Source organism: Camelus ferus, chromosome 1 (assembly GCF_009834535.1).
Source record: "Camelus ferus isolate YT-003-E chromosome 1, BCGSAC_Cfer_1.0, whole genome shotgun sequence".
In the NCBI taxonomy this organism is placed as follows: Eukaryota; Metazoa; Chordata; class Mammalia; order Artiodactyla; family Camelidae; genus Camelus; species Camelus ferus.
This window is the reverse complement of record NC_045696.1, coordinates 32910565-32932183: the sequence shown is the minus strand read 5'-3', so window position 1 is coordinate 32932183 and position 21619 is coordinate 32910565. Positions and strand designations below refer to the sequence as shown.

General features: G+C 35.7%; 1 protein-coding gene across 4 annotated transcripts in view; it reads right to left on the bottom strand.

The window, feature by feature from the left end:
* Positions 1 to 21619, bottom strand: part of CADM2 (cell adhesion molecule 2) — a 948208-nt gene that overhangs the window by 85424 nt on the left and 841165 nt on the right. For all 4 annotated transcript variants that reach the window (XM_032477423.1, XM_032477416.1, XM_032477431.1 and 1 more), the window contains 2 exons: positions 19569 to 19659; positions 2129 to 2307 (listed from right to left, as the gene is read on the bottom strand). In XM_032477423.1, the coding sequence (XP_032333314.1) occupies positions 2129 to 2307; positions 19569 to 19659 (270 nt within the window). The remainder of the gene's footprint in view (positions 1 to 2128; positions 2308 to 19568; positions 19660 to 21619) is intronic.

Sequence of the window (21619 nt, the reverse complement as noted above, 5' to 3'; positions counted from 1 at the left end):
ACTAATGAAACATTATACCCTGTGTGTAAAGGTTGGGGGGACCCTTTATTTTGTAATGAACCCAACTGGAGCCCTTTTTAAACACAGTGTAATATTGTTTCACTGTTTCATCGAGCCTCTCATTACTTGTGTCAATAATCCTAGGTAAACCACTATTGAACTTCACAGCATTTATCTAGCAGCAGGAATAGCATTAATCTATGGGGTGCTTTTGATGAATTGTAGTTCAAAAAGTAAAGCCAAAAATGACTTCTTACAAAGTGCTTAGAGAAGTATTTATTAGAAATATGTCAACTGCCAATGACCTAAAGGTAGCTTGGCTATTTAGGAAACCATGCCGTTGGCTAGCTTGCAAACACTGGGAGAACATATTAATTTTCCCCACTTGAATTACTTAAAAAAAAAAAAAAGAATGACATACTTTTCATCTAAGTATATTATTTTTTCTGTCACTTCCCTTCTAATTCTCTGTATTTTTATGTCATATTGCTTTCGACACAAACTGACATGCTAATACAATGTGCCCTCAGGTTCCCCCAAAATGGGAGACGCACTTAGAAAGCTGAGTGTGAATCAGACTTCACTTATGTGACTGTAGGATCTAAACATCCAGGTCAGCATGAACTAAAGCTACTCCTAGATCCTGCTCTAAGGATCTAACTTATCTTCTTGACACACTCAGTGGTTGTTATATTCCCTCTAGCAGGGAGCCTGGCAGAGTGTGTCTACGGGGGGTTACTGCATTCAATTCCAATTTATCAGTCTAATTTGATTTAGGCTGATCTTTCCCAAAAGTTGGAATTTGCACAATTCATAAGATGTTAGAAACGACTTTCTCAGCCTACTATCTTCAAGATGCTCATATGTAGACAGTAATATTCACTGCAAGCGTTCATTTGCCTTCAGTGACCGAGGGTTAAGAGCTGAGAGATGGTATACACTAAAGCAGTTTGAAAATAAGAAGTTTGTATTTTATTTAATATTATATGTTAATCTATATTATTATTTCTCCAATTTTGGACTGTATCATAACAAAACAAATACCTTGAAAAAAACACAAACAGGATTATTTTTTCCCTAAAATTAAATCTCTTATCCCCAAAATTCCTTTTTGGAAAGGCATAGAATTAACCTAAGTTTCTTATAGTATTTTATACTAAGATTCAAGGGAGAGATGTCAAATAAATATACTTCATAATTTCTAAGATCCACTGGATTTATTACAGCATTGCATAATTTTCACACAATATTCATTCAAATGCTGTAATATTGTGGAGAACACATTAGTCTTAGAAAAGGATTTCTTGGTGGTGAAACACATAAGAAAAATTTTACAATCTCTAATGAATTTTTCTCTTGGAGATTCACATTGTATCATGTAAATAAACTCTGAGAAGTCCTGCAGTAAAGAAATCTGACTAGTTTTGTTTATTGTGATATTTACCAAGCTTATAAATGCTCAGCAAAATCTAACAGTACGTTAAAGCTACCTCGTGAACAACCTGTCATGGCTTTTGGAGGCTGGGAAAAACAGAGTTTCTCTTAATCTTGGGTACTGGTATCTCTTTTTGTCATTTTGTTATATTTACTCAAATTGTGAGATTAGTGTAGAGGAGGAAAAATGTCTTTTGGGCTTTTCAAATTATTGTTCGTAAGAACTGAATGCAGTTATCATTAATCATGTATACCTGTCTTGCTAATCTCAATGACATGCTATCACTCTTTGTGAAACTAGTAATAGTGATTATAAGATGTATGTTTATAATACTACCAAAAATTAACATAAGGGAAATACAATTTTCATGATTCTGATTTATAACTAGGCTTTATTTGTAAAATGTAAAGAAAACCATTAATATGATTTACTATTCACCAAATATTATGTATTATATTTATAATGAAAATATTTCACAAAAATAATTCTTATTTCTAGCTGTATCTTATTTTATTAGTTTGATAGAACATATTAACTGTGAATCTTGGAGATATTTACACTTATGAGAAGTGGTTCTGAAAGAAAGAGAAAACCTGCTTAAATCTGTTTATTATTCTAAAGATTGTGATAAATTTAGGCAGTTTTTCAGGTCATTTATTCTTCCACCTATAATAATGTAAAAAAAGTACTCACCATGTACAATGAGAACGTACTCTGCGCTGCTTTGGCCAATGGTGTTTGTGGCTTCACATCGATATGTACCATTATCCGTTTTGTTGAGGAAAAGAATGTTTAGCTCCCTACCGCTCACAACCATTCGGTCAGGATCCGGTAATTCTCCACCATCCTTCGTCCACAAAACAGGTTCTGGCCTATTGGATTTAAACATATGTACAGACAAAAAATATACGAAACATTACATATTCTGTGAATTAAGTAAATCAAGCAACTTATAAATATCTGACACCCATTTTGTGGATAACCATGTAGTAACATCTATAAGGTACCCAAAAAACCATAATGTACTCACTCAGAAGACTTGAAGGTATAGCAAATATAATTTAATACTATTCTCCTTAACTAAGCACACATGTATTAAGGAACTGATTTTCTAAGTCATTACAGCAGTCACTGATATATGGCAGGTCCTGTGCCCCAGATTCTGTGCCTAAATGGCTCATACCTGCTGGTCTCTGGAGGTCTGCCTTTGGGTTATTGGAGCAGCCTTGCACAGAGATACCTGGAATTATACCTTTGTACCTGGTGTCACCAATGTGGCACAGCTTTGTCTGAAACCGCCTGAAACCTTACGGAAGATATAACTCTTGATTCATGTCTTTAATTATGGCAGGATTTTGAGGGGCAGAAATGGAAGATGCCAACTCAAGAGTCAACCTTGGTTAGGAATCCTGCCTTTCAGAGGCCATACTGTTGAATAGATGAATTCAAATATGGTGAATGCCAGGGAAGAGTATAGAGTTAATAGGTAATATTGTTAGTGCTAAGATAACAAGCTAATAAAGGGCAAAGTTAAAAGCACTTGATATGATAACTCAGTTGAGAGTAATAAAATCAAAAGTCAAGATGTAAGTTGATATTAAGGAACACAACCAAAATGTTCATAAGAATCTCAGTCCAAGACAATATTTATGGGACAAAAAGGTGAACATGAAAAAGTACTATTTTAGTATTAGGCCTAAAGACTGATGATACCATTAATAGGGAATACAGAATGAATGTGGTAGTAAACATCTTGGTCACAAAGAGGAGAATGAACAAAAGCAAATAAATGAAAAAAATTTGGAACAGAGATGTCTGGGGATAAAACACAAACCTGTACATTTAAACCTGAACATTTTTTAGCAATGCACTCAACCCTGGCCTTGAGTATCAGGTGAATAATTTCAGACTTTTGTGAATAATGAAAATATTTTGCTAAGGCTTTTGAGGAGTAAATATACCTTATCAGAGTTTCCCTTAAGAACACCAATTGGACTTATCTGAAAAACAAAAATTCAATGAAGAGACCATATATAGAGAGATCTGAAGAGAGAAAAAGTTTTACATGAAGTTGGAGTGATAATAAAGGAAAGCATAGAATAACAGAAGATACTTGAAAAGCTCTTGGGAAAGGAGACAAAACTTTTTGGAGCCAGAAAATGTATGGTGCTAATGAAAAGAGAAGAGGAACCCTCTTTATGGCGTCTAGTCTGTTTCATAAGAACATTCTTAGTCCTAAATAGGAAAAAAATAATAATGCAAGACCAATCAACCAATCAACCAAATGAAAAACACAACATAAACCAGGTTGGAAACAAGCTGAGAAACAGAGGAAAGGAAAAGTTAATAATTTCAGTTTGAGGAATACCAAATTCAAGTGCCAGAAGAAAATCAAGAAATACATCTCCAGCCAACAATAAGGAAATGAGAAATCAGAGCAGAAGGCAGGACTGGAATTCTTTTTACAGAGAGATTGGAGCCAAGCAAAGGTCCAAAAATAAGAGAAAAAACAAAAGAGCAAATTACCAAACATCATGGAATACTCTTTCTTAGGTGATGAGGATAGAAAGACGATGTAGTTCAATACATCTTAGAGAAGTCAAAAGAAATTAACATTATCAGAAAAGAAAGAATCTCTTTAAACATTCACTGACTTACACATTTACATATATAATCCATCCAATACCTTGACCTCCCAGTTCTCTGAACCTCTCACATCCAATAATCATTTTGTTAGTCCTACTCAGCCACGATCACACACTACACTTTGTCATTATCATTGCTTCACTACCTTAAATATTTCTATTTTTTCAACCATAACCTCCAATCTTTTCAGTTCACTATTCAGCTCATCATCAAAACCTCCAATCATAACTACTGAACCCATAATTTACCTTTCTTCTTCAACCCTCTCCTAACTTTACATCTCTCTTTAATCAGTATTACTGTGCAATCAATATGTTTTTCTTTTCCCATCCATTGTGCTTAAATGGTTAATTCCCAGCCCTGATGAAACCAACTTCTCCATCTTCTCTGTCTTTCTATCAGAACATCTAAACTGAAAAAAATCAGAGAGTAAATGGTTGATTTTTTTAAAAACTTCTTGAAGTCATCATTAAGAACGCACATGAAGACAATGAAAGGCAATTTTAAAGTAAAATACACTTCATGACCGTGTCTTCGAGTATTTCATGACTTAAAAAAAAGTTTTTGTTTTTCTGATATGTGGAAATATATCTCACATATTACCATAAATGTTTAGAATATAGGATTAGATCAACTCATTTCTGCCTTCCATAGTTCTTCAATGTAATATTTAAAATAATTATTTTTGCAAAATCTGTACTTTGGTACAGCTGGTATCATCATTTGTTAATGGAGCTCTGCCCTAATATTTCAAATTTTAGGGCTGGAAAAACACAGTAAATGAAGAGATTAAAAAAAAGAGAGAGAGAAAGAGAAGAAGAAAATTCTTTACTTCTCTTTTAAATGTGTAATTTTCCATTGTGTTTCTAACCTGTTGAAATTATTTTTATTGACTCATTTAATAAGCATCTCTTTGTTTATCTGTGTGTGTGTGTGACAGAAAGAGTAAAACGGTTCTTCAATTTTTTTTCTCATTGGTTTCCCCTCTGTTCTGGTGTTAGTGGTTTCTGGGTGTATTCTTCAATCTTGCTATATCTTCATAATTCTTAAGGGTTAGTCTTTACTCAGAATAGATAATTCCCATAGCTGTACAATTCTTGTTATGAAAAGCAATGAATTTTTTTTCTATTTGCAGTTTGAGAATCCCAGAGATTTCTGTTGAAAAGCTCAACAATGAAAGCCCCCACTTAAATATCACCATCAGTATTTCTGACAGGGTCAAAGGTGTTCAATGCAGTAATAAAGTCACTTTGAAGTGGAAAATTCAAGCCTACTTATTGAATTGCAAGTGGAAGGTCTGACTCTAAATTTATCTACTCATGTAAATTCCTGAAATGAACTATTACACTAGTATAGTGTCAAGTAGGAGGAGTCTCTTTACATTAAGAATGAGATTTAGACGGGACAATAACATCAATGTTAACGTCATCATTAGATTTAAAACCTCAGTAGAAAACAAGAAATGGATTTCTTCTATTCTGATTAATCTGAGCATAGGCTACTTGATTCTGATTTCTTAAGGTTCTTCTTGCCTACAAGTTTAGAAGCTTGTAGAAAAGAATAGAAAATAACCTATATGCAAGAGGTAAGTGCTCTTTAGACGACTTGAAAATAATGGCATTTTTGAGAGTGCTGTGAAATCCTGGACCACTTTTTAGCGATAAGGTACCGTTCACTGATGATTATTTTAACACTTCTGAGAAACAAAGCATTCATACCACACACTGTATAATTCCAGCCAATTTGTGGTGCAAAAAATAAAAGATTATCCCCAGAAAAGATAAGATTGCTATGATCCTGAAGGAGTGACAGATTTTAGCACTGAAGGAAAAATATTCAAGACTGTGACAAATGCTTAAGCTAATCTCTCAAGGACTGTGCTAAAGCAAAACAATTACCCATGCCTTATCTATAGTTAACATTTTTTTCTTTGAACACAGAATAATAATTCCTGGTTAAAAGATCAAGAAATCTTGAGTAAACATTCATTCCCTCATCCAAGCAATAGTAAGTCCCTCTGTGTAATGTACATTAAGCTTAAAGACTCTATGATAGTTTAAAAAAATTCTTAAGAAAATATTATTTTCAATTTATTTGAAACTTAATAACTCCTTGAAATTGCCTTTGACTAAGCTAGATTTTGGAACATCTCATGTTTTTTAAATCAAGAACTTGAGTTTGAGTTTCCCAGAATCTGCTACTTTATCAATCTGTATACATTATAAGGACAATTTGATACCATATAAAATATATCTACAAGCATCCTAATCCCTGAAAACCATTCAGTTCAAGGGCACGTTGCAATGATGGGGTTCTATTTTCCATATAAAAGTTACTCTACAATCCATTACTTTCACTACTATAAAATTGTGCTAATTAACCTTATAAGGTCTCATACTTAGGTTAAACACTGCGTCACCATTATAGAATCGCTTCTGCTCCATGACTTGTTTCTTTTCTAATATTAAAACCAATGGTCTTGGAAAAGTAAAAGTAAGTGCACATCATTTATCTGGTAGCTGGGGAATTAAATGCTCCATGTGAGTAAATGCTGAAGATAAATGAAATTTAAGATTAAAACGTTTGCAAGGATTTTAATCATTTGGATGAAATCCTTCTCAAAGGATCAAATTTTTCTATAGTATTAACCAGAACATACTTCAAGTCATTCAACTGCTTTTTTGGAGCCAAGATCTCTAGTTTGAACATACATTACTGGGCAGTCAGTGATGGTTTTAGAGGAACTGAAGTGACCAGGACTTAGCATGTTCTTTACCTGAATGTCCCCAAAACCCAGGTTCACCATAATTGATGTTAATAAAACCAACAATTTTCAAATTTACTGCTCTTTTCTCCTGCTTTAAAAATTTTGTCTATCTCTTTTCTTTCTCCTTTCCTTTAAGCTTCCCAGATATTTTTGGTATTCTGAATTTGAGGGCTGGGCTTTAAAACCATCATCCATCACTAACAGATTCCCCCTATTCTAATTGAAGACATCTGTAAATGTTCATATTTTCTACAACTTCGTTCATTGCTGTTCAAATTTTTTTCAGACTTCAAAGTTTAGGGGTGACTGTATGATTGAGGTTATATTTGGAAAAGTGAAACAATACACACCAAGCATTGTAAAAACACATATAATGCAAGAAAATTTCTTTAGAATATGAATAAATGGCTTTCCACTTAGGAATTTTCTTGGTATCACCATTAACTGAAATAATACTAAATATCTACAGTAATTTTTAATTAATTTTGTTTTCCACATTTTGTTTTCTTCATATATTATGCAAAAGTGATAGTCAAAATATACCAGCACAGAACAATGTACATCTCAGTAAGTTGACTGGTGATCACCAGAAAGATATTAGCTCTAACATTATGACACTGCATGGAAAAAAAAATGCAAAGAGAAAAAAACACCTAATTGAATGGCACTTGCTGAGCAATGGGTTAACACTTTTTTAAATTAAGGATGAGGCACAGTATTTCAGCTTTTTTTAAAGTTAAGTGTGATTTTTGTTTCTATACTTTTCCTTAATTCCCACTTTGATGACTGTTTTTACATAAACACAAATGCAATGTTTACAGATCTTCAAATAAGGAGTAAAATACTTAGATGTAATCTCATAATTAATATATAAAAAAAAGATAAATTTTTAAACCATGAGCCCAAAAGTGCACATCTTAAAAATCTAGTCAAGTATATGACAGCATCATTTCACAGTGGTGTCTTAAACATATTGAGAAAATTTAGTGTTAGAGTTTCCCACTGAACATTTACCTAATCCCTCAAAATAATTGGTTTTTGTTGCCAGAAAATTGCTTCAAGAAGTACATTTCCTCTATGGATCTATAATTATGGTTCTGCAAGCTCTCGTGGGACTTTCACAAGACACAAGAACATTTAATTGAAAATGACTGAGTGCCCAACACACCACAGATGCCCAGTCTAAGTAACAGCAGTGGAGATTACCGAGAGTCAGCTTGTTGTTTCAAAAACAAAACCAAATATATTCAGTCTCATTTCCAAGACAACCACTTGTGTGTTTCCAGAGAGTCAACGTGTGATTAAATTTTGAAGCCATGAGATGGACGCCAAAGACCATATGTGCCTCAGAAAAGAAACTCACACGGAAAGGACAGCACATGGATATATATATTTTTTAATGATGAAAACTTGGAGATAATTTCCCAATATTATTCCTCTGAAAACATTTTAGAAAAAAATGACTATTGTCTTAAACTTTTAAGTAATTAATGGAGACTATCTCTCTATTGTCTTAAACTTTTAAGTAATTAATGGAGACTATCTCTCTCTAGATATCAGAACACAAGGGGGAATAAACAATCTAAATGCTCTGTCACTTTTATCATCCAACCACTGCCTCTGTGAGAGTTTTTACACAATAAGAAGTCCCTCATTATGTTTACTCCACCAGTTGTTTTGGTGACATATTAAGCACAGTATTTAACAAGAAAGATATATTTTTGAGGAGTGTTTTTTTTTTTTTATTATTTTTTATTTTCTGCTTATTCTATTTACTCTCTAAGGCTCTGCATCATATACCATTACATTGATATGGTCTTTGCACTGATATTGCTGTGTAGTTTTAATCTGCAGTCTTAATTTTCTCAAAGATACAAAAAATTAAGAACATAATATAATCTGGTTTTTAAAAACATATTTATATTCATTTATAAATTTATAAATTATATTATATTTAACAACATAGTAATTATTATGCATACAATCATGATATCCAAGCAAAAACTACAGATCTATTTAAAGACTCTTTAGATAATGTTTAGATCTGCTAATACAGGTTTGACTAATAACTGGTAATCTTTTACAATGATTTGGTTAAAACACAGGCTTTCCTAGAAGTTTGTAAGAACTCTTTCATTTGTGCCAACTTTACTGGGCTATTGTGAAAAAACAATATAAGAGACTTGAAAACACAACCATCAATATTGTTAAATTTTTAAAAATGTGTCTTTTAATTCCAATTTTACCATTTATCAACTGCGTGAACAGAAGAGGTCATATAATCTCCACAGGACTTATTTTCCTTATCTACGAAACAACAATAATAAGAGTCTTTGAAAACCTTTTATAACAGGGTAGATGTATGGTTTAAATAAGACAATAAGCATGAATGAACTTGGACACCTGCACCAGAACAAGGTCTTCTACATTACAGACCTGGTTTCTCAACCACACATGAGCCATGCTATTCACTTAGTTTTGGTTTCTTGAAAGCTTCCAGGTCTCCTGCTTTGGCTGTCTATGTTGAAACTAGCTAACTAGTTAGTCTCTTTCATCCCAGCAGAACTCTACAGTGTAGCCTTCTCCACATTCGTGGAACCAGGACTCATTCTCTACCCCTTTTGGTTCTTTCCAATTGTTCTAAATAAGTTTCTACCTGAACACTGTGGAGCAGCTCAGGATTTTCCCATTTCTAGTTGTTTTACATTTGACCCCTGATGAGGGTTCATGCCTCAGCTCCTCTTTCCTACAGCTCATTATTATCATTTAAACTCAACTAAGAAAGCTTTGTTGCTCTGTCAGTTTTGCCATGACTTTAGTCTGGATTCCTTTGCTGTTCATTCTTTAGAAAGTCACAGATCATTGTCCTAGGATGAGTTTATTCTGCTTGGAACCTTGAATTTCAGAGACCTGGAGGACATTTGAGATAATAATTCAGTTTGCAGGGTCATTCTGGTAGCCCAATATCAGCATGAGTATTAGAAACATAATTAAGACTTCTGAGTTTAAACCTTGGTGAGATACACTATATGTAATTGTTTAATAGAATAATAGCTTTTTATCATCCTCATGACTATTATTTATTATGAAATTACTTGAAGGCATAAATTTCGTATCTATTTTCATTAATATTTAAAATGATTTGTTTACTAGATTTTTGTTTCTTTATTTCATAAAATAGAAAAATACTTGGTGACATTGGTGAACTACAGACTTTGGGGTGAAAATGATTAGTCCCTGCAGATTTAAGGTTTGTAATAAATGTACCGCTGTCGTGTGGTCTGTTGATAGTGAGGGAGGTTGTACATCAGTCGGGATGGGGGGTATATGGGAACTGTCTGCACTTTCCACTCAATTTCACTGTGAACCTAAAACTGTTAAAAAATATAAAGCTTATTAATCAAAAAAAATTTTTTGGTGTGGTTAAGCGATTTGCTCAAGACCACTTAGGCCAACAGATACGCACAGATTTATTCTTCAAACCTACTACTGTATTTCCCTTTCTACTGTGTCAGTTTTTTCTGCCCTAGAGCAGGACAGCTTAGGTATTATATCTGAACATAAACAAAGACCTTGAAGATTAATTAGATGGCTTTCTATAGCATAGATGGCAGGAGAGAGATAGGTATTGTATAATTAACATCTACTAGGCATTAGGTCAAATCATATAAAATTATTATCATTGTAACTCATACTCTTTTCCCAAAGTTTGTGAAAGGAAAATCAAAATGGAGTCCGTGTTGTTGAAAGAACTCTCTAAAATGGAGCCAGGAGAGCATTAAGGAAGTGTGACTTCTGCACATCTCAGCCCGATGGAGTCTGACCTCCTGATCTCACTGTTCTAATGAAGGCTTCCAAGTCATCTGCCAGAAACTCAAGATACTTACTGGACCCTTAACCCTAAAATAACTTGAGGCAGCCTATCTACTTATTGGACTACCCTAAAATAATACATGATTCCTTAAGGACAAATATTTTCTGACTCACATCAGAGTCAATCACAATTCTCATCAGGCAACTTTTAACAGTCTCATGCCTTTTGCCTTTTTAAGCCCCTGACTCTTTCTTTTCCCCTGAGCATTCCTTTGGTTTAATCGGAACATGTGTTCTCCTGAATTGCAGTTCTTAAGACCCCAAAGAAACTATTTTATTATTTACAGCCTCTTGCATGGTTCTTTGGTTGACAAATTTATACTTTGTTTTGTTTGGGGCTAATACATTTCACCCTGGATAACTTGCCTTCTTTAACTCGTTTGTTTTGTCACTTCTGACTGTGACTAGATTATATGACAATTAGTAAATAACCTGTGATTTGTAAAAAAGATGCACACTAGGCTGAGAACAGGGACGTCAAATAAAATTGTTTTGCCTTAATTTGCATCTCGTTTTAAAAGCTCTATTATGCAAAAAGGAAAATGCATCAGTGTGTTCTTATCAAATTTCTTCTTAAAGTCTTGATCATTTTGAAAATGGATGCATAAGTGTTCCTCTAAAATATCTCACTAGTTGTTATACGATATGTGATCTGTCTTCCTAAAGATGAAAATCTTTCTTCTTGTACATAATAGCAATGTTATGTGCTATGCAATTACATATACTAGATTTATGCCAAAAACATAAGAAACACTGTGGTTACCAGAAGGTAAAACAGTAAGTACAACATAAACATCATGCTGGATACAGTGAAAAATTTATCAATACCTACAGTTATTTTCTGTTATAGAATAAATAATAAATACACATGACTGAAAATATCCCTTTATTTTTCTGAAGTAAATTTACAAAGTGTTAAACATTTGATTAAAATGAATGATGATTCTTTAGCTGCAGCATGTGAGGGGCAACCCCACACCTTTTAAGGTCATAACTTTAATGTAATATAACAGCTATTTCCCCCCCTCTACTTCTATAAATGGAGAATGCTGCTGCCTGAAAGCTGCCTGGGAATTCAGCCAAAGAAAGACGATGGTTGCAAAAACTCTGGGGACTTGAAAGGAAAGTGGTTGGCATTAGCTCAGTCCTCACTTTAAACTAAAATTAAAACAAAAGACAGACATGTACAGTAATCTCTCTTTTAAGGAAAGAATAGAATGCCTCTATAGCAATGTCAAGTGGAACAATTTGGTCCTGGCCCAAGTTATGCAGCTGTTCCACAGGAAAACAGCAAAAGGCTTCAGTCCAAAGCAGGCAAATAAGGCATGATTGTTCATAAACAGTCACTAGGGCCCTCGCATTTAGAACAAGGAAAACAATATTAGCATACAGGAGGCCAGGCTAGGGAATGAGTCTCAGCACAAGCTGAGCTACTCCACAGTTCTGTGATTTATACAAAAGATAGTGGTGGTATTCTTGGCTACTATTAACGCACCATCATTCATGAATAGCTCATTCTTCAAGATATCATACGTTCGTCAAATATTTTTAGGAAACAATATCAACTTAGTCATGGATTTAAGTCAGCTACAGGATGTAAAGAAATCACATATCCATTATTCATTTCTGAGTCTCACCTGCTCATTCAAGGTGGCTCAGGTAAATGGTAAAGATAATAGAAATTAGGTGTTTCAGGAGCCAATTAGAAGCTAAGCCACAGCATTGCTTCTCAGGGATTCTAAAAATGACAAAATGGGGAATCAGGTGTAATAGATGCAAAGTAATGGGGCAGAACTCTGACAGTGATTACCGGAGTAAAATAGGAAATTCGGACCTACCCCACTGGGTACATATGATATCACATACTTCATTTTTAGCCCCCTGTTTACAGGCTTTTTTGATCCTATCTTAAAATATGGGCAGCCTCTCTACCATTTTTCATTTTAAAACTTCTGTGTGATGTAACTTTCTCACCCTTTTCCAGGTTTAATGATTCTTTTTCTGAAGTGGGTGGTCTTCCCATTTTCTTTGCTTCCCCACCAGCTACTAACTTCCTGATTAATCCATTTCAATCGGCCTTCTGTTCTCTTTGCTCTAGTGAGACTTGTTTGCTTTATGATCAGCAAAATTTCCTTCTGGGAAAATCCAATCATTTATTTTGTCTTCCCTTGTTTGTTTATTGGTTTTTGTCCTATCTGCCTCATCTGGCACTATTAGAGATAGAACAAAAACTAAAGAGAGGCTAGAAATAAGACTGTCTTTAAAGAGGATACTGCCTTCATTTATTGGAAATGACAGTTACTTTGAAAATGCAGATGAGTGTATTTTAAGATAATTAGGAAGGACTTAAGAGAAGCAGTGGTCTAAAGGCAAAAAGGAATCAAAGCAGTTGGCTATACCTTTAATGCCAATGACCTTAGGAAAGAAAATGGTAAAACAGAAAGTTGGGAATAAGAATACAATACAAGAGAATGTTAATGTAGATTTAGTTGTGGACCACAGCATAGAGAACATAAAATTAGGATCCATAATGATAAGATAAAACGTAATAAATATTTTAACCCTTATGGAGCTTAGAAGTTAATTGCTGGAAGATACTAAACTAATTAGAGGTTTTAATATGGCTGTATATTCATGCTAGAAATGGTCAGTTTGTTAGGAATTTTGCAAATTTCCAGAAATGGCATACAAATAGAAGAAAGCATGAAACGAGAGAATGGCAGCAGTAAAGTGTCCTGGGAGGAGCCAGTTCTCCAACTTCTAGCATCCAGGGACTGCAGTTCAGTGCTGCACGTTATCAGAGAGCCCATCCTAGTTTTTCAAAAGTGACTTTGGCTAACATAATTGACAATATGGATTCAGCAACTGAAGCAGCAGAAAATCGGTGAAGGAATGTAAGCTTTGGGCATTGACTGAACTAAGTTTAAAGTCTGACTCATCCATTTAAAATATGGATAAATAAGGAACACTGGTTAACACTGAGCTTTAGTTTTCCTTTTTGTAAAATAAGGAGCCTTTTTATTTCCACTACCTATAGCAAAGTGATACTAATTAGGGTCCTTCCGAGAAAGGTGACATTTTCTATTTCTTAAACTTTTAATTCTTAAATAAATAAATGAGAGATCATTGGGCTTTACATTTATCTGCAGTGCAGAGGAGTATTGCACACTGAGTTTGTTTCTAGGTAACTGAAACAGAGACCCACAATAAGGCACAGCTATTCAGCCATATCTGAGCTGAGAGAAACAGACTACTTAATAAACTAATTACACAGATCAGACTCCAAGCATTTATGTGAATAAAATTCTGTTTCTGTTGTTGGGAGTGGATATGGAACCAAAGAGTAGACCACTGACAGGTAATTGGGCTCTATTTGAGCAGGGATCTATTTACTCCCAAGCATTCTATATATTTTCCATCTTCACCTCATTTCATTGCATAAGTTGTACATATATTCTGAATGTACACATATGTACTTTGGGGCAGAACTATGGAGAAAGGGTAAAAGTAAAAACTGATTTGCCATGCCCTGATCCTGATCATCTTCCTTTATTACATCCCCAAATGCTGACTTCTGGGGTTATAAGGAGAAACAGAAGCAAAAAAGAAAAAAAAAAAAAAAAAAAAAAAAAAAAAAGAAAGACAGAAAGAAAAGAGAGAGAGAAAGGAGGAACAGAGTTGGAAAATAATAAGCAAAAGGAATAAAAGTTGAAATGGAAGGGAAGGTGAGGAAAAAGTTCTGGTATTAGATACACAGAACCGGGAGTAAGAAATTAGGACTTAAGTACGTCAAACGCTGCCAAGAGTCTATTACACTTCTTTCTTAGTCCAAGTATTGAACTTACAGCCAAAAGCACTTCTTGAAGCTATAATACTGAAATGCACTGCCACATTTAGATAGCGAACTGCCGTTGAAAAATGTTTTCTATAAGCAATTTAAGCTTATCAGAGGGTAAGAACTACCAAAGTGAACTGCACAGGATGAATGTAGTAAAGCTACTATGAAAAAATGTGCTCCTTTCAAGGTCTGAAAATGCCTTAAAAGTTTGTTAAAAGATAGAAAATAGATTAATTTATAAAATTCTCTTTAAATCAGTATATTTTTATTCTCTAGAAAATAATTACTAGAAGAGAGAACAGTTTTAAAATATCAATACTGGAGAGAGAAGTAAGACGGCAGAGTAGAAGGACGCTTGTAGCTCACCCTCTCCCACAAATACACCAAAACTCACATCTACGGACCCACTTAGCCAACCAGAGCACCTGCTGAACTCACACAGAACATCGCACTCTTCGAAAGACAAAGACACCAAAAATCTGGTAGGAAAAAAGGGAAAAAGAAGAAAAAGCAAAACAGTGTAGGACCGGTCCCGCGGGGAGGGAGCGGCAAAGAAGGACTGGTGCTCGTTTGCTGGGTCTCCCCTCTCCAACGGAGGCCACTGGGACAGAGAGGGAGCCTCTGAGGCTCAGATCTGCCCTGAGCACCCCCTGTCCTAAAGAACTGAGTTAAACGGGAACAAAGGGTCCCTGCGACATCCAGCCCGAGATGCGAGCCGGCAGCTGGGGCCGGGACAGGCCACCTGAGCCAGGCGGAGGACTGGGGCAGCTGCACTGAGGCAGCCCTGGGGGACTGCAGGGGACTGCATGCCTTGGCTGGGAGGGGATATGGAGCAGAACAATCTCGGTCCCCCATAAATTGTGAAAAAAGCAAAGCAACAGGGCTTGTGTGCACTGGGTGGAGGGGCGCCACAGCCTTTGTCTCCTCAGACTTGTGCGCCCATTACTAGGGCTTCTCGCGAGAAGAGAAGCGGGGCTCAGCCACAGCCGTCATACTCTCTTGTGCGCAGCGCCCCGGCGGGGGTGGGGCCAAGACCTGAATCCGCACCTGGGGACTCCGAAACCTCCTAGGCAGGACCGAGACTTGTTTACAGCTGGAGGCAGATAGGGTCTTTCTGCCCTGGCACCTCAGAGAACTTGCGCTTCCAAGACAAATAAGGAGCTGAGATTTGGCATGGAGCAGAGGCGGAGCCATTCCGCGATCTTCCTTGAGCCCGCCTTCAGAACACCGACCAGAGCCAGAGCGGGCAGCTGCACAGAGCAGCGGAGTGACAGGTGCGGGGAAAGGGCAGGTGGCAACCTGCTTTCCTGGCAGGAATGCAGCACCTGACCACAGTGCTGAGAGGGGGTGCGATCTGCTCACCTGCCTCCCCGAGTGCAGCATCTGACTGCAGCATCGGGAAGGGGAGTGACCCGCCCACCCACCGGATAAGAGATCAGCACCAGACCCAGTGTTGGGAGGGGGCGTGATCTGCTAGCCCACAGCCACTGGGAGCAGCACAGACGAGGGTGCCAACTAAGGGCCTCTGGAAACAGCAAGCTGAGTTCATGAAACAGGGCGAAGACACAAAGACCTCTCGATAAAATCATTAAGAGCACAGCGTCTCCAAGAGAACAAGATAACTGATACTCCTTAAGCCACAGTCCCAAAGAGATAATGAGCAATATGAAGAAGCAGAGGAACCACTCCCAATTTAAAGATCAAGAGAAATCCCCTGAAAGCACGATCAAGGAAATAGACATCGATGGCCTACTAGATCAAGATTTCAAAAAAGGAGTGATCAAAGTACTGAAGGAACTAAAAGAAATAGTGTTTAGAGATATAAAATATGTCAAAAATTAAATAGAAGCTATAAAGAAGAACCAAGTAGGATTAATAAACTCATTTGCTGAGATGAGAGCTGACCTAAAGGCTGTACAAAGCAGGCTAGATAATGCACAGGAACGAATAAGTGACCTAGAAGACAGGACAACAGAAAGCACCCAATCAGAACAGCTGAGAGAAAAACAAATAAAAAACAATGAAAACAATATAAGGGACCTATGGGATAATATAAAGCGTGCCAATCTACGCATAATAGGGGTTCCAGAAGGGGAAGAAAGAACAAAGGGGATTGAAGAGGTATTTGAAGATATCATGACTGAAAACGTTCCAAACCTAAAGGAATCAAATATCCAAGAACAGGAGGCTCAGAGGGTCCCAAACAGGAAGGACCCAAACAGACTCACACCAAGACATATCATAATCAAGATGGCCAGAGTCAGGGATAAAGAAATGATTCTAAAGGCAGCAAGAGAAAAGCAAAGAGTGAGTTACAAGGGAACCCCCATAAGGCTCTCAGCTGATTTCTCTACACAAACACTACAGGCCAGAAGGGAGTGGCAAGATATATTCAAAGTCCTGAATGAAAAAAAGATGCAGCCTAGGATACTCTACCCAGCAAGGCTATCCTTTAGAATAGAAGGAGAGATAAAGAACTTCACAGACAAGCAAAAACTGAAACAGTTTAGCAACACTAAACCCATGCTAAAAGAAATATTGACAGGTCTACTCTAAATAGAAAAGAAGCAAGATGCTACAAAAATGAGAAACTCATAACTGGAAAGGTGATAACTACCATGAATTACAAAAAGAATAAACACAAAATTGTAAAAGAATACATTTAAATCATTAAGAGTGGGAGAGGAAGCAAGGAAAGCCATTGTGGAAAACAGTATGGAGATTCCTCAAAAGACTAGGAATAGACTTACCATATGACCCAGGAATCCCACTCCTGGGGATATATCCAGAAGGAACCCTACTTCAAAATGACACCTGCACCCCAATGTTCATAGCAGCACTATTTACAATAGCCAAGACATGGAAACAGCTTAAATGTCCATCAACAGATGACTGAGCAAAGAAGAGGTGGTATATTTATACAATGGAATACTATTCAGCCATAAAAACCGACAACTTAACGCCATTTGCAGGAACATGGATGTTCCTGTAGAATGTCATTCTAAGTGAAGTAAGCCAGAAAGAGAAAGAAAAATACTATATGTGATCGCTCATATGAGGAATCTAAAAACAAAACAAAACAAAACAGAAACAGACTCATAGACATAGAAGACAAACTTGTGGTTGCCAAGGAAGCGGGGGGTGAGAAGGGACAGACTGGGATTTTAAAATGCAGAATAGATAAACAAGATTATATTGTATAGCACAAGGAAATATAAACAAGATCTTGTGGTAGCTCATAGCAGAAAAAAAATATGACAATGAATATACGTATGTTCATGTATAACTGAGAAATTGTGCTCTACACTAGAATTTGACATAACATTGTAAAATGACTATTACTCAATAAAAAAAGTTAAAAAGTTAAAAAAAAAACAAAATATCAATACTGGTGATAAAGAAATTGTGAGTTCACTTAGTGCGTTAAATAGTATAATACAATACAACTGAGGAAGTTGAAATTTCAGGCTTCTGTCTTAAAATTATTTTAGATAAATTCCTCATGTGATAATATAAAATCTATACTTAAATAACAAATGTTATGAGAAATAAATTTTTAGTTATTAAATTTGATTGGCAGAAAAGCTATCACATACATTTACATATGAAGCAGGAGGAAAGGGGGCAGGACACAACCATTGAAGGAACGACACAGCCATTGAGGACAGGACAAACTGATCAGAACCAAGATGGTGGAAGATTAGACTTCCAGTAGACCTGGAGACTCATGGCACACCCATAGGCACCATGACAGTTCCTGGGCTGACCATAAAAGGTCAAAATGTGGGCACAGGGGTGCATTTCCTGGAAATCCTCGCCCCTTCCCCAAAGTAGGTGGAATAATCCTCCTACTCCTTAGCATATGAAATTGCCCAGCCCATAAAACCTAACAGTTCTGCACCACGTGGTCACTCTTGCTGTCGCTCTCTCTCTTGCCTTCTGAGACAGCCTGCACTCTATGCTGTGTGCATCTACTTTTACTTTAAACTAAACACCCCACACCTCTCAGCTTCTCTCCCTCTCACCTTTCCAAGATGGCCCAAACTCTGCCTAAGGAGTGTTATCTCCTAAGCCATTTTCCCTTCTGAGAGAGACAGACTGCACTTTGTCCACGGGGTGTGTATCTCTCTAAATAAACTTGCTTTCACTTTACCATGCCTTGCTCTTGACTTTTTCCTGCACGAGGCAAGAACCTATTCTCCCCCAACATGTATAAAGAACAATTCAATTCCTCCTATTAAAATTTAAATGGAAATGCAAATCAATTGGAAGCTTCCAAAAAGATCAAATAAATGACTTTCATTTCCAAGTAGAGTGTTACTACAGAAGGATCAAATCACTTTCAGTCTTTAAATAATGCTTATTTTTTCTATACTTGAATTTTGTATTAAATACAGATTTTCTACTAGTTAGCTGTTCATGAACATGGTCAAAAAGTGAAATTTTAGAGTTGAAGTGATATAACAATGAAATCACTTTATAATTAAAAATGTTGAGCTTCTGACCCTTTTCATTCACATTACTTCCAACCATATCACATTCCCAAATTATGTCTCATGGGGCTACATAAGAAATGTAGATTTGCTTTCCCTTATGAAAATGATTTCCCATGCAACTTTAAAACTTGGGCATATTTTGAGTATTCAATATGTTCAAAGTTTTTCATGAGAGAACTAGGTTCAGCAAAGTGTAACTTCTATCAATCTGATGATGTAAACAGTGACTGATTAAGCCCATGCTCCTTTCAGGTTGAAACATCTTAGTGGGGAAAAAAAAAAGAAAACAAAAATCACAGCTGGAAACCTTCCCAGAAACTTCACTAGATGTCAAAGTAAAAGACCAATCTTCAACAGACACTTAATGAAGACATGGTTCAGGGGGTTTTCTGTTCTGAGATCACTTTGCCCACCAAGAAAAGACAGAAACACTGGATTTCTGCAGTTAAAGTCTGCAGTCAAAGCAGGATAGAAGAAACAGTGAAAAACTTTATTGCTCATTAAATTACTTACAGTGGTTTTCCTTTGGATTCACAAGTCAAAATTAAAGGTTGTCCTTCTTGTGGAAAAGGAGTAGATGGTATAATCTTTACTGATGGTGTATCTAGAAAAAAATAAAAAGAAATATTAAGTAAAGTCATTAAACACATATAAAACTACATATTTAATAATTGTACATCCTGGTGTATGTTCAGCCTAATTGTGTATATTTAGAAGGGATATCTTAGATTGGGTGAAAAACAGGGTATGCAATTTTAAGAACCTACTATCCTGTCCAGGAAAAACTAACAACAGTATCTGAATATTTTACGAGTGCCACTGATGTATTACTTCTGAAATCTGAATTTAAAAGTGAAATTGCAAAAAGTGGTTCAGATAAATATCAACCATTTCATACAATTGTTTCTTCAACTATTTATAGATGGCTATGAATACTATTATTATAGACTGAATGCATTTATGTGCATTTGAATAACAACACTTTCATTGTTGCAAGAATACAAGGGACTCACAATAAGGAACCAACAAAGAACTCAAGATCAACTAATGCCTCACAAGCATTATGCAGAATCTTTCTGAAAATGCAGTAATGCAGCACTTAGCACATGCTGTTTGCCCTAAAGTACAGTTAGCAAATCATCTGAAATAGCTATTTAGTGTATTATGAAAAGTTAATATTTTGTTCCATATGCTACAACATAATTGTTATAAAGTTATTTTTATTTAACAATAAAGTCATCCTTGGTGGAAGAGGATGCAAAAACACTTTGACATTTATATTCCTAACTTTTATGCCATGTAATATTCTTTAATCAACAGGAGATACATATTTCATAGAAAAATGAAAAATAAAAGAAAAGATACGCTCTTTCCTTTATGAGACTTTGCTAGTGCATGCTCCATAGTCAATAGGAAAGTATCTCCGCTGATCTTCATATTCTCAACCATAAGCAAACCAGGCTCTGAATGCTCCAGACAGTCACGATTATTCTCACTCTCCCCTCTGTCGTGACAGAAGAACTAAACTACCCTGAGGTTATACTCACTTTCTGACTTAGAAACTAATTAAATAAATATCCACCAACTGTGTCATTTTCAGGTTAGTTATCTTATTTCAGAAAAATATTACTCAGATTTGTCATCTATAGAACAATAAACTCCGATCTTGTGAAGACCTTACATTATACTTACAAATTACTTATACTTTCCAAATGTATTCTTTCTCAATCCTTTAAAAAAAGAAATTCTTTCTCAATCCTTAAAAAAAAAATAATCAACAATAATATTTGGTTTACAAATAGGTATTTCATGTACATCACGGAAAATAACTAGTCTGAAATATAAAACCCAGGAAAAAAATTAATTTGAAGAAATATGACACATATTCATCATAATTTTTAACCAGTAGAAAAAGATCATTTAATAAAAGATTGAAATATACTTCACTAATTTTTCTATTATCATCATCACATTTACAGAATCTATTAGTATGATGATCATAAAATTTTGTCTTCCAAGCAGAACATTTTTAAAAGTGAAGAGGGAATAGTAATTTAATATACAGGGTAACAAGAATGAATCAGAATGATCCTGGGAAAATGAGGACTATCATCTTTTAAACTCTGACCACATATACAAATAGCAACTTTTAATTTCATCTTGACATACAAAATAAAGCTTCAATTCCAGAGAAAATGGTGGGAGAAGAAAGATCAAAATAGTGTGATTTTGGGATAATTTGATGTGTAATTTTACATGTCACTTGGCTACACCATGGGGTGCCCAGATCTTTGGCCATTCATTCATTATTCTGGATATTTTAGTGAGAGTGTGTTGGGACAAGATTAACATTTAAATCAGTAGACTGAGCAGCAGATTTCTCTCCTAAGATAGGTGGGGCTTATCTGATAAACTGAAGCCCAGAATAGAACAAAAAGGCAGACCTTCCCACAAATTCCTCCTGTCCGATGGCATTTGAGCTGATATGTCAGACTCAGACTGGGTTTTGAGACTACTGGCTTTCAGGATGGAACTACAGGCCCATCTCTTCTGGTTTCTCTGGC